The 13,514-nt window shown below is 47.1% G+C and overlaps 1 protein-coding gene across 5 annotated transcripts in view; it reads right to left on the minus strand.

Annotated features, from left to right (window-relative positions):
* Rnf150 (ring finger protein 150) overlaps positions 1-9,464 on the minus strand; it is a 252,760-nt gene extending 243,296 nt beyond the window's left edge. For 2 of the 5 annotated variants that reach the window (XM_052729619.1, XM_052729618.1), the window contains exon 1: positions 8,341-9,462. In XM_052729619.1, the coding sequence (XP_052585579.1) occupies positions 8,341-8,821 (481 nt within the window). In that variant the 5' untranslated portion in view covers positions 8,822-9,462. Of the gene's footprint in view, positions 1-8,340 lie in introns of all 5 variants that reach the window. The other 3 variants (XM_052729620.1, XM_052729616.1, XM_052729617.1) reach the window with 3 other exon arrangements.
* Positions 9,465-13,514: the final 4,050 nt, after the last annotated feature.

Below are 13,514 nucleotides of genomic sequence, written 5' to 3' on the forward strand. Positions count from 1 at the left end.
TTTAGTACAAAATTAATTTCAGTTTAAAAAAATCCCCATTGCTATTAAATGTATGTTCACACCTTGTGTACGAAAGTGCCAAACAACGCAGGAGGCAAGCTTCAACTTTCTCACTAGGCTTTCTGCTCAGCTCTGTGTATCATAGAACAGGCCAAACAAAGACGCAAACGGCAAATATTTGATATAGAGAAATTAATTAATAATTTGAAACAATGAGAACAATTAATATTCTTTTATTGCAGGAAAACTACAATTAGAATCAGAGCTGAGGAGGTGGATCAGTGGTAAAGGTGTTTGCTGCCAAGACCTGAGTTCAATCCCTACACTCACATGGGAGCACAGAACCAACACACAGAAAGTTGCCCTTTGGCCTCCACACACATGGTGTGCGATGCGCACTCCCACATATTCATACACACCTACACACATAAAAGAAAAAAAGAAAGGCAGGAAGGAAGAAGTAAGGTTTAGGTCTAACCACAATCGTTAATATTTTGGTTGCACTATAGGAAGCACATTTATCCATCCACAAATTAAACCACCAAATGATTAATCCATCTGAGCTTAAAATAAGAGCCTACAGAACCCTGTACCTGTAAAAAGGCCTTCACTTACTACAACGGTCAAAACTGGGCCTCAGGACAATCCTGCCTTGAGAGCAGCCTTGTTCTTGGAGTTTTACCTTACAAGTAAACCCTGAAGGCTTGAGATAATCTGAAGAAGATTTGGACTTCATCGGAACTCAAATTTAGCAGCTCTGCACTTATACTAGGAAAGACACAGGCCCCAGTGTCTCTTAGTCATTCGGCGATGCTAAGATCCTCTTTAAAGTATGTGAAAATGAAGTATCTCTTCTGGGAATAAACAGAAGACTTTAAGGTGTTGTCCAAACACCCGGTTCTTTGCATGCCGCGGTTCCCACCACAATGGTGACTAACATGGACGAGCTCCTTCATTTTAAATGAGGAAACTGGTTTCTAAGCCATTAACTCTGCATCCGAGGTGTAACCACCCCCTTTTTGAAAGCTACAAGAATGAGATCTACAGAAAAAACTCCAAGCTCTTTCTGGATCTTTCTAGATTTCACAGCCAGTAAAACAACTTCCTTTTCTTGAGAATCCAGGGGGATTTTAAGAAGAAAGAAACCAGAAATGATGATCAAATTCTAACCAAAGATTAGGAAGAGGAGGGCAGGATCCCTTCCAAACCCCGAGACATGTATTTCTATGACCAAAAATGTGTAAACTACTCATTCAGCTTCTGGAAATGCCCTGGCCATATTAACTTACACTGCCAAGAATGTTATTTAACATTGATGATGAATTATGGCTTTTAATAACAGAGGCCGCAATTCCTGACGATTGGGTTGCTGTCTGCCAGGAAAGTTGGGGGAGAGTTATGGTTGAGTGTAAAATAAACAAAGGCACACAAGCCAGCCGGGGTGGGGGTGGTGGGGGTGGGGGTGGGGGGTGGGGTGCCCGGGTGTGTGAGCTTCAGGCCAAACAGAAAGGACAGAGTTTAATGTATGAATCTTAGCAGAAAAGCGAAGTGAAGGCAGATAGCTAAACAACAGATCATGTGACCTCAGGCCTGGGAAAGCCCTCCAGAAGTCGCCTACTGGATCTCAGGAACTGGTAGTTCCACAGCATACAGTGTCCCCAGTCAGGAACAATCCAGTGCCAGAGAAAGCTTACCATCTCAAAGAAATCCCTTCCATTTCTAAACACCTTTACAACACAAATGCTTTGTCATTTCTGACCCAAATAAAATTTAAATTCTGTTTTCTGCAGCTTCCTCTCACCACCCGTGGGACCGACAAAGCTGAGGTAAACACGCTCAACCTGTGTCGCTCAACTGTGTCGAGGTGGTGACCACAGTGAATGGAGCCATGAGAGGTGTTGGGGACTTGGGCCATGCTATAACCAGCCTATAGGCAAGAAGACAGACCTGTGAAAGACTTTTCTGGTCAACTAAAGTCAAATCCTTGAATTTTAGTAGATGTATCCTGAATTTTTTGATGCATAAAGAATACATTTCTAATAGTTCTTAGAGATCAGTTAATCCAAACTTTACGCTCCATAAAGAAGAAAACTGATCTAGGCCCTCTGCATGTGTGCGACAGTTGTGTAGCTTGATCTGTTTGTAAGGCTCCTAGCAGTGAGATTAGGACCTGTCCCTGGTGCTTAGCTGGCTTTTGGAAACCTGTTCCCCATGCTGGATTACCTCACCCAGCCTTGATATAGGGGGAGGAGCCCTTTCTGAATGGAGACAGTGGAGGAGTGGATGGGGAGGGGGGTAGATGGGAGTTGTGGGGGGAGGGGATGGGAGGAGAAGAGGGAGGGGCAACTGTGGTTGGTGTGTAAAATAAACAAAAAATGTTAATAAAATAAAATTAAAAAAAGAAAGCGAGAAAAGAAAACTGAAACAAAGAACAGTAAGTGACTGAGTGAGACCAAAAGATGAGCTGGAGCTGGATGTGGAGGAGAGCCTAAATGTAAGGCCTTGTGTCTCTACTGCAGACATGCTGTTCTCCAGTTGGTGATACATTCACCTATGGACTCGTTCACCTATTCTTACAAGAATGGACCCTACAGCATTGCCCTGCGCTCAGCGTAAAGTGACCACTGTCCTCAGACAGTTTTTGCAGTAGCTTTTGGACTGATAAGGAGCATGAAGGAACTGCTATCAGCAAAGACCCCAAGGGCAGGCCACCAGCATCTGTGGCTTAGCTCTACACCTTACTGCCTCGTTACCTGGTCACTTAGAGTTTCTCACGTAGAAACTGGGATAGTTAGGGGAGCTGTCTCCGTACTGTAAGAACTAAGTTAAACACAAAAGTTCTTAGGGTTTCCCTGCCAGAGAGTAAGCAATGTACGGTCCACATTACCACTACCCAAGGGAAGAGCTATGATATGTGGAAAGAGAGATGAGTATGGCACTTAAATAGGAAACAAAATAAAACTGCATGGTAGGCATTCTAGAAACAGAAGAGTCCTAAAATTGATTTAATCAAAGCAGCTAGCTCCTATACGGACGGAGGTCAGGGCAGTCGGAGACTAGCCAGTAAAGAGAGGGCCATCAGGGTAGCAAGAAGCCATGCAGTAAAGGATCAGAACACACCATCTGCACTGGCAGAGCTCCCATCATCTCTGTGGTCCCTCCCACCTCGGTGAAGTCAAGAATATGTGGGTTCCTCTGTCTGCCTCCTTTCCAAGTACTGAAGATGATGGGTGGCTTCTGCAGCCTCCCTTCCCTTCCCCTATCTCTCAGGGGCCATCAAAAGTCCTTCCTAGGCAAGATTGATAAACAGAAAGCTAACAAGTCCATCCTTTGAAACTGGGGGGGAAATACCACTTCTTCCATAAGGTAACTCAGATACAGACAGATGCTCACATGGGGATTCATCACAGGTAGCACGCTTGTCCTCACTGTGATGACAATGACGTTTCAGCCTAGAGAAGGTATCTGTGTCATCAGAGTCGGATCAAGCTCCCTAACGATCAGAGCGGCAGAGCACCCTCTTTCAAACAAGGGAGGTGATCAGTGGAAATGGAGTAACTAAATGCTCTGTCACTAAAGCATGGAAGAACGAATGAAGAGTTCCTTCTTAAGGTTGCTCGAGGCTTGGTGAGCCAGGGGATATGGTGGTCTATAATATAGTTTCTGTCTGTTGCTGTGTGTCACTGAGTTACAAGAGTTGACATTGGGTCTGGGAAAACAACCCAATGAATCAAGGTTCTTCACAGGCGTGAAGACCTGAGTTCAGATCCCCAGCAACCACATACCAAAGCCAACCCGAGAGGGTGGTGACGGGTGAATCCTGGGGTCTGGCAACCAGCTATCCTATGCAAAATGGTGGGTCCCAGGTTCAATGAGAGACCAGTGCCGAGCTCCAGCTCAGATGTAGGGAAGATGCAGATACCTGTGTACTAACCCATGGAAGTCATGGAACCATCAGTTCAGGGAGAACTTCTGTCACAAAGGAGGATACTGAAGTCCTGGGAGGTTGAATAAGTTGCTCAAACTCACACAGCATGAGAACCGAAGAGCCAAGAGGTCTCCTCTAGAGTTGTGCTCTAGTTAACCTGCCCACAAAGGCCTAGAGAAAGCTTTGGTGTCCTTCCCTCACAGGACATTTGAGGAAGGCTCTTGGGCAGGCATCAGACCAGCTCCAAGGGTCCCACTCCTTTTGTGTGCACCTGCATTTTCCCATCAGGGCCTGCACCAGGGGAGGCTGCACTCCTGGCCAGCTGTTCCTTCTGGCCCCTGGATGCTTTCTCTACAGATGCTGCCTCTCCTACCTCTCTATAGAGGACAGGCAAATTCAACGGTACCTGTCCTCACTGAGACATATTCATTCCTCCCCTCCCCGGCTTCCTCTGTCTCTTCTGCCCCCTCCTCTTTCTTCTTTCCCACCCTCCTGGACAAAAGCTACATGAATTGAAAGCCTAAGAAAGAATGGGTACTGGCTGACCTAAGAGTGGAGGAGGACAAAGTGAAAAGGGAAAAGTTCACTTGGGAACATGTTTTGAAGAAGGAACTGGTAAGCTGGGCACAGTGGCCCAGTTACAAGTGCAGGACTCTGCAGCTGATGCTAGCGGATTGTGAGTTTGCAGCCAGCCTGGGCTATCTAGCAAGACCATGCCTAAAAGACAAAGCAGCTGCCATCAAAATGGGACCATAATGAAGATGCCACCTCACAATGACCTTGGTTAAAAGGTAGTTAACAAGTGCTAAGGAGGGGGTTTGGGGACTGGCACCTCACGATTGGTGGCAGGGATAGAAAATGACTAGGTACTTCAGGGATGACCTCATCTGCTTTCTGGTGCTGTGATAAAGACCATGGTTGAAAGCAACCCAGGGAAGACAGCATTTATTTCATCTTATAACTCTCAAGTCACAACGCACCACTGAGGGAAGTCAAGACAGGAATTCGAGACATGGAGGCAGAGGCCACAAAGGAACACTGCTTACTGGCTTGCTTGCCGGGGTCATGCTCAGCTTGATTTATTACACCTCCCAGGAACATCTGCACTACCCACCCTGGGCTGGGCCATTACGCATCAGTCATTAATCGAGAACATACCCCACAGATTTGCCTGCAGGCCAATCTTTTTGGGCAGTCTCTCAACTGAGGCTCCCTCTTCCCCGATGACCTTAGCCTGTGCCACATGGACAACGAAACTAACCAGCATAAGGAAGGGATATGACAGTTCCTCAAAAGTCATAGAGTGGCCATGTAAGCCTCCTCAAAATAAACCTAAGAGAAATACACAAAAGTTCACACACGTACAGGAGTGCACGTATGTGCATGAGCACACTCATGAAAACAGTTCAAGAATTTATGTAACAGCATCATTCATAAAACTCCCAAAGTAGAAATGACCAAATGTCCATCAGTTGACAATAAATAAAACGTGAAATGCTATTTGGCAGTAAAATAAATGAAATAGTGACACTTATGACAACCCTGTGAACACAGGGAAGAGTATGGTATGTAAAAGAAATTCAACCAAGTCCACATACTGGAGAATTATTTCACCCACACTCCGTGAACAAGAGACAAATACACAGAGATGGAAGAAAGGATGCAGGCTAACATTTGACTGGGCCTGTACGCATTGGTTGTACGCATTCAGAGGAACAGCTACAAACAGGTAGACATGTCCTTGAGGTTAGACAGTATGGTGGTCACCTAGCTTGGTCAATATGTGAAGCAACATGGCACTGTCTAAATAATGAATTTGATAGTGTGAAAACCATATATCAATGAAGCCTAGTAATTCCCTGTTGAATAATAAGCTGCCATGTGTATCAGGAACGGCCACATCTTTGTGCCTGAGAAGTGACAGCTGCAGAAGTAGCAGAAACTCAAAGCCATGGGTTCAGAAAAAGAAAATATCTGAAAGAAAGAACATAGAAGAAAAGAGAGAGAAGAAAATAATTTCTACTTAATTGAATTTGTATTTGTTAGGTATGTTAGGGGCCTATCATATCAGAAGCCTGGAGATTATAGGTGGTCTCCAGAATTCCAAATGCAAGCCTTCTTTCCCCAAAGCTATCAGCTCCAAAAATCAGGGCATCAATGGAGAGGTAAGAAAATACTGGCTTTTATTTTTTCTCTAACCTTTAGGGGACTAGATTTAAAAGGCCACAACTGTGTCCCCTGGTGTCCTGTGTTCCAAACTCATAAAATATGAATATTTCTTTGACATCTAACCTGTACATGGTTTCCTATGTGAGTTTCCAAGTCTGACTCACATGTAATGAGGAGAAACCCAGCCTTAAGGTTCTAGAAGCAAGTGTAAGGCATCGATCGGCAGGCTCATGTGCTCATCCTGAGCATCATACTGTCCTGTAGAGAACTCCTGCTCTGACTAATGCAGGAACTCGTCCAAGGCATAACAGGGAGTCCAAGGCTAATGGCAGATACAACCTTAACAGTTAATATTTTTTCTGAGATGGAGAACTATTACATTCTTGGAGCTTTTGACTTTTAGACTATCACCAAACCTTTCCCTCTCAGTGTGCCTTAAGCATCTTTTTGTGTAAAAATCAAATTATAGCTTTCTTCAAGAACGGGTGAGCCATTAATTGCCCCAGTGTGTCTGCGGTTCTGGAAACAGTTTCTTAGACAGGAACAAATGATAGCTATTATGTTGTGCACAGAGAAACTCAGTTTCAGATCCCATGTGACACGGAGAAGCATTTAAGGAATCCTGTAAATTCAACTAACAACCCTGGTGTTTACAGAACCCAGGGTAACTCCTGCATGCCCTGCTTCCCACTCCTGAATCTACATTTTCCGTATTAAATGTTAATTGAGAGATACCTTACATGACTCGGAGCATTCTTCCATAGTGCAAACATCCTTGGAGATCAAGTTTAGCAGCGGTCCTCTGACTCAAGGTCAGAGTGCAGGCCTCTCCCTGGGAGAATGGTTGAGCTCAAGGAAACACAGCAAATACCTCTGACATGCAGGGTGGGGACTTTTCTAGGAAGGTAATGGCCTCCCTTCATGAAAACACTGCTCTTTTCTGGCCTGTTTTTCATAAGCCTCTGGCATTTCCCCTCCCAACCTGTTTGCCCCGAGGTTGACAAATGTCCTTGTCTGTAACAGCTGGTGTTGATTACAGGGGGCAAATTAATTGTATATTTCACCAATAGGTGATATGAGCTCTCGAAAGGAAAGCCTGTCTCTGAAGAAAACAGGGCTGCACAGCCAATCCGGGTATTCCATCTCAGTTGTCTGCTTATTGAAGAATCTGTCCTTCAGTTGCAATAATAGTTTGGATTGGGCTACTCCACTCAGCAAGCGCCTGTCATTTCTCTCACTTCCTGCCCCCCCTCCCCCCGCCCCGCCCCCCACTGCCTCCAGGAGCCTCATCTCAGGAAACCTGTGAGGAAAAAGGACCCACCTTTCAGGCACCTCTGTAGAAGCCTGCACTCAAGGAGGGTAGTTTCCTAAACCAGTGGCTTGTGCTAACAATTATGAGTAATACAGCTTGTAGCCTCTGTTAACTCCTCTCGCCGAAACTTTGCTTATAGACTGTGTTGAATTGAGGTAATAGTGTTTATTTCTAGTCCTGGGCCCGGTGATCCCCAGCAAAGCTCCTTTTTGCAGTGCCGTCCTCAGCCACCGAAACAGCCAGGCAAAGGCCAGCACAAGAGTGGAAAGTAATTCTAACTTTATTGCTCTTCTTGGCTTGCTGGGCATTGCTGTTATTCACCACGGCGCCCACCAGTCAGTTTCTCTCTAGATGACAGCCCCGTCAGAGCCAGTACATTGAATACTATTTATGGTCTGTGTAAACTCAACAAGGGGAAGGGGCTCCCGAGAAGGGCTGAAACCTGACTTTGTGCGAGCCCTTTGCAAAGGGTCAAGTGCAGGCGGGTAACTTGACCTGCCTCTTGATACACAAACACTCGCACCAGGTATGTATACCTGATGCACACAGAGAAGCGCAGAGCTGAGTTATCAGATCTTCCGGTTCCAGACAGGTGCCAGGGCGGGTCACTAACAAGAAAATACCAGCTCTGCCCTCCAAACCTCACTTCCCAAATTCTCCTGGGAGAAGTCTGTCAGCTCACCACTGTGAACCCTCTCCAGAACCAGACTCTCTGACATTCCCCAACATACTGAAACCTCTCCTGCTTGTAACCTCCTTCCCTGTCCCCAAGCGAAGCAAACAAAACTTAGTAGGTCCCTATATAAGAGACCGGCCCCTGGTGCTGCACGGACTTTCCAAGCAGAGGTGCCCCGGAGGCAGCGCTGGGTCTCCCATACGCCTCTCGGGCTCCCCTCCCCCACGTCCGCCAGGGACCCCCGGGGTCGCTCACCTGCGTGGGGCATGGTGATGGTCTCGTTGGTGTTGGAGCCCACGTTGAAGATGACCACGGCCGAGGCGTTCTGCAGGAACGCGTTCCGGATCTTATCCCTGTAGGTGCAGTTGCCCTTGGGGATGAGGGCTATCCAGTGCTTGCCGTGGGCCGGCGCGGCGAACTTGGTGTTAGGGTCGCAAGCCAGGCGGTCGTGGGCCGAGCTGGCCATGACCACCTCGCCGCGCGCGTCCTGCTTGGGCGAGTGCTCGCCGTACCGTCCGCACTCGGTCTTCTCCGTGTGCAGCTCGGCGCCGCCACCGCCGCCCGCCACCCCGGCCCCGGGCTCGGGCTCCGCATAGGTGATGTTCACGAAGGCGGTGTACCATTCCTCCTTCTCCGCCACCGTGAAGTCCAGGCAGAGCAGATGCACGAAACAAAAGGAAAGCAGCCATGTTGAGAGAGCCAGACTGCGGCACGCTTGGATGAGAGACATTGCCATCTCTCTCCTCCGGGGTCCCCTCCCCGCCCCCTGTGCCCTCCTCCCACTCCGTCCCTCCTTCCCCAGCCGGGCCAACCCCCGGTCGGCCGCGTCGGTCCTCCTGTCGCTACGGCTCACTCCCGGGCCGGCGGGGCCCCAGCTAGGACACGCAGCCGCTGCGGCGACCGGATTCCGGGCGAGCGGGCGAAGCCGGTCCTGTCCCTTCTCAGCCGACCGGCGGCGCTGGCATCGGGCTTCCCGGGTGGTGATCGCGGCCCCGACACCGAGCGGACGCTGCGAGCTTGCAGGGGAGTCGGGCTGCCGGGCGTACTGCTTCTCTGCCCTGCGTCGCCTTCTCTCATAGAGGTGTCGGGGGTCCTGGAGTTTGGAGGGGGTGGCGGATCTGCTCGTCGCGGCCGGGCGGGGCGGGGGCGGGTTGCTCGAGGTCCCTGGGGCTGGGACTGTCTGTCCAGCTGCAGTCGAGGCGGTCGCTCCGGCTACGCGTGGGTTCCCTAGGGCAGTGGGCGCTGCGCTCCTGGCCTGACTAGGTGGCTACGCCCGGGACGCTCACTTGTCGAGGAAGGGGACGGTCCCGGGTGGATGGGATGGGGGGTGGGGAGCGTGCGGACAGGGGTACAGCGATTTGTGCGTGTCTGTGTATGTTTTGTGTGTGTGTGTGTGTGTGTGTGTGTGTGTGTGTGTGTGTGTGTGATGTGTGCGTGCAAGGAGGAGCTTAGTGTGATGTCAAAGCTCCTGGGCTCCCCTTGCCACGCTCACTCTGTCTCTCTTCCTGGGCGTCAGCGACCTCTGCCGGGCCTCAAATTCAGTCTCAGCTTGCCGCTTAGATCATTTGGGGCCAAAGGGAAAAAACCTTAGGGCTTTTGTGTTGAGCACAGCTGCCAGAGCCTTAAATAAAGAAAAGAGTTTGTACCTCTCTCGAACAACCTTTCCATTTGCTGGAAGATGTGCAGAGGGTCCCAGGGCTGGTTGGTCACGAAGCCCTTGCCTCCCAATCCTGAATATCTAGGACAATGGCTGTCAGAATCCCATTTTAAAAGCAGGACTGATCCGCTCTAGTGCAGGAGAGTTTCAGCTTCATTGGGTCGGGATGGGGTCCCTGGTGATGAGCGCTTGCTGGTCTAGGAACCAGTCTGTGGTGTAGATAGAGACTTCTCTCCTCTCCTCTGGAAGCCAGTATGTGGCGTTTGTTTTCGTAGAAAAAGAAAAATCTTTTCTCAGACCTTAAAACTCCGAATGGGACGTTTTGCCCCTGTGTTCCCTCTAGGAGCCATGACCCGTCATAGAGGGCTCACAGCATCAGCAGACAAGGGAGGCCTTGTTCGGGTTACGGTTTGAAGTGTGTTCTCCAGCTGTGCACGGAGATGAACACAAGCCAGCGGAGAATAGTTTCCCTAGAGTAGTGTTCTAACAGAAGTTCTTTACCAATTAGATGTCTGGGTGGTTGGTACACCCCCTCACCAGTGATTTCCATAGCTTCAGACACCAGTAATACAAAGTGTCTATTTACTTATTTATATATTTACATGGTAGTTCTCAATCTTCTTGTCTACTTACCATCACAGCTTCTCTTACTTTGGGCAGCCGTATAGGCAGCTGGTGGCTGCTGGGGGAGCAGAGAGAACCCCAGCTGTACCCAAATTAGAAGCAGTCACAAGAGCAACTTAGAAGATTCTGTCTCTATGGTACTTGGTGTGCTGGATTTGTATGTGCTTCTAGCTTATGCATTGTTTTCTTTTCTTTCTTTCTTTCTTTCTTTCTTTCTTTCTTTCTTTCTTTCTTTCTTTCTTTCTTTCTTTTTTTTTTAAAAAAGGCTTTTAGGTAATTAGAGCAGTGCTTTTTATATAGCGCCCAATGCTGAGGAGATGGAAGTGGCTGCTAGCTCCCAAGCCCCCCTGGATCTGGGGGAAGAGCCTGTTAGCTACAGGTCCCCAGGCAGACTCTTCATTGGAATGAAGATAGTAATTGACTAAAACCTAATGAATAAGAAGTTAACTTATGCTAATATAAATAAATGATGATATGCTAATATAAATAAATGATGATATGCTAATATAAATAAACGATAAGCAAACAACTTATGGAGAAGAAACTGCACTTCTGAATGGTGGGAACGCCTACTCACGGGAGTAATGGCGATAGGAAGGCTCCATCTGACAGAGTGTTGGTAGCTTCAGGTGGAGTCATGGGTGGATAACAAAGCTGTGGGGGTAGGTATTCCAGGCAAAACAGGGTGTTAGCCAAGTATCTTCTGAAAAATACTGTTTTACAAGGGGCAGATGCTATTTACTGAAGAGAATTTTGGAAGACTCAAAGCTGATGGAGTGATCGTGGTACAGATCACCAGCCATAGAAGGAATCACAGTGTGTGCCCCCTAGTGAGATTCACAGAGAAACCACAGAAGCGTTTTGTCACAATATACACATCCCAGGTCTGTCTGCACATTGGGAAACACAAACAGGTCTGGATCTATCCTATGAAATGAAAGGCTAAGCTAACACTCTTAAACTAATGGAAGACAGAACTAGCAGGTCCCACTTGAAGAGAATCGGTTGTCACGGCTAAATCCAGCAAAGGATTCTGGATAGGATCCTGGAGTAGGTGGGAAAATAAATAATTGGGATATTCAAATGAGGTCTGTGGACTGCACAGTATGTTTATGAGGTGATTTCCTGATTTGGAAGTTTACATCACAGTTTTGTGAAAGAACATCCTGGGGAGGGGCCACTGTGTGTCCAAGGTATTGAGTACTGATGAGGCCGTCTGTTTACAATTTACTTTTGTATGGCTCTGAGAAAACAATTAACTAGAAAATCTTGGTTTCCACTAGGCAGGCTCTCAGGGAACCTGGAATTCAGTTCGAGATGTTGGTACACACTAACAAGCTTCCAGCCTTGTACTGACCATGGTTTCCTCCCAGCTCGACTCCTCACAACTCCAGTGCGATGACTTGGACCACTGAGCTGGTGGCTCCTTGAAAGAGAAAAAAACCTTGCAGTCTCCTCTCAACACATAACATCCTGATAAAGGAGGCGCCACAGCAGTCTTTCGTTCAGTGATAATACTGATTATATTTATCTATTACTACACAGCTCTCCGGGGTTGGAGTAGACAACGGGAAGCTGGCAAGATTCTTGCATGCATGGTGGAACTGGAGAAAACAGAATTCTAAAGCTGTAGATTGTGCCACGTTAACAACATGTTACAAAGGGAGAACGGGCAGTAGATTGGGAGAGAGTGATTTACTTTACACAAGGTGCTATTTTATGTCAGAGTCAACTGTGCCGACAAGATGATGTCTAAATATAGTCTCCAAAGAGTGAAGAATGTGAATGATATTTGTGAACCAGTTGTTGGTAACAGGAGATGTAGGTCCAACAGCACAGACAGGATGGTGCTTGATGCTCAAGAATGAAAGTGAGCTCTTTGAGGGTGGAGAGGAGTGGGAGAAGTAGACGGTGAAGGAATGGGATCACATCGACGGGAAGGAGAGCATTTGTAGCCTTGCAGTTTAGTTTGGGTGAGGGGAGAATTTCTGGAAGATTTTTAGACTGAAAAGTGGGGCATTATATGAGAACATCAAAGATTCATTCCGACAGCACTAGAGGAAGTGTAGAAGCAAGGGGAGCAATTAAGGAGCTACAAAAATAATTTGGGAAATCCAAAGAGTGGCTTGTCCTGGGCAAGTGGCAGGACACGCTGAGGAGTGATTGGCTCAGTGGAGTGTTCTGGAAGAGGATCAAACACTGTTTGCTGATGCATTCTATGTGAGTAGGAAAGACAGACAGAAGTGAGGAAGCAATTGGAGTTGTCATTTTCTAAGATGAGCAAGATTGCAAGAAGAGCTTTGGGGTTAAGAACTAACAGGTTTAGATATATTCAGTTTAACATGCCCAGAGGTATCAAGACGACAATTTGATGTATTTTACCACAGTATTAGGTCTCAGAAGAGAGAAAGTTAGGTCAGAGTGTATGAAGAATTTCCATTATGGTCACACTAATAAGATGGCCAAATAGCATTTTTAAAGGTTGGCCTCACCAAGAACCAAAGTAAAGTGGACTCCTTAAGGCAGTTCTTAAAATAGAAGCAGTGATGAGTCGCAGCCTGTCTGAGGAATCTTCAGGAACCACAGCACCGACCAGGTGGAAATGAAAGGTCACTACAGGGCTTCTTGGTGCAGGGAGCTGACTGGATCTTAAAACTTGCAGGGTGTTTGGATCTGAGTCAGAAGCAAAGAGCAGTTGTCGCAACAGTAGCAAGGGATGGCAGTGCCTCAACCCTCTGAACTCCAGCCAATGGGCTTCCAACAGACACCCTCCACCTGACATCCCTTTTACGTCTCCATCAATGTGCCCAACATAATCAGAAACTCCGACCTTAGACATTCTACAAAGTGAGCTATATAATTTAGAAATACAGTTTCCTATACCCTTACATACATACCTTAGTAGTTTAATAGAAGTTTTATGTGTAGAAGTGTCAACATATGGATTTGTTTTATCTTACATTTTTTTATTTCATATTGCTTGGTCAGTCCCACTTAACAAAAGTGATGATCATTCATTAGCATGTATCTTTTCATTGTGAGAAACTCTTAGGTAAGTAGATCCACGAATGAAAATGAAAGAAATCTTTCAAAATGTGTTCAACAAGACTTTGAAGTGGGGAAAAATCCGCCAAATACCACAGAGCAT

This window comes from Peromyscus californicus, unplaced genomic scaffold, assembly GCF_007827085.1.
Source record: "Peromyscus californicus insignis strain IS unplaced genomic scaffold, ASM782708v3 Scaffold_8__1_contigs__length_139910024, whole genome shotgun sequence".
Lineage (NCBI taxonomy): Eukaryota > Metazoa > Chordata > Mammalia > Rodentia > Cricetidae > Peromyscus > Peromyscus californicus.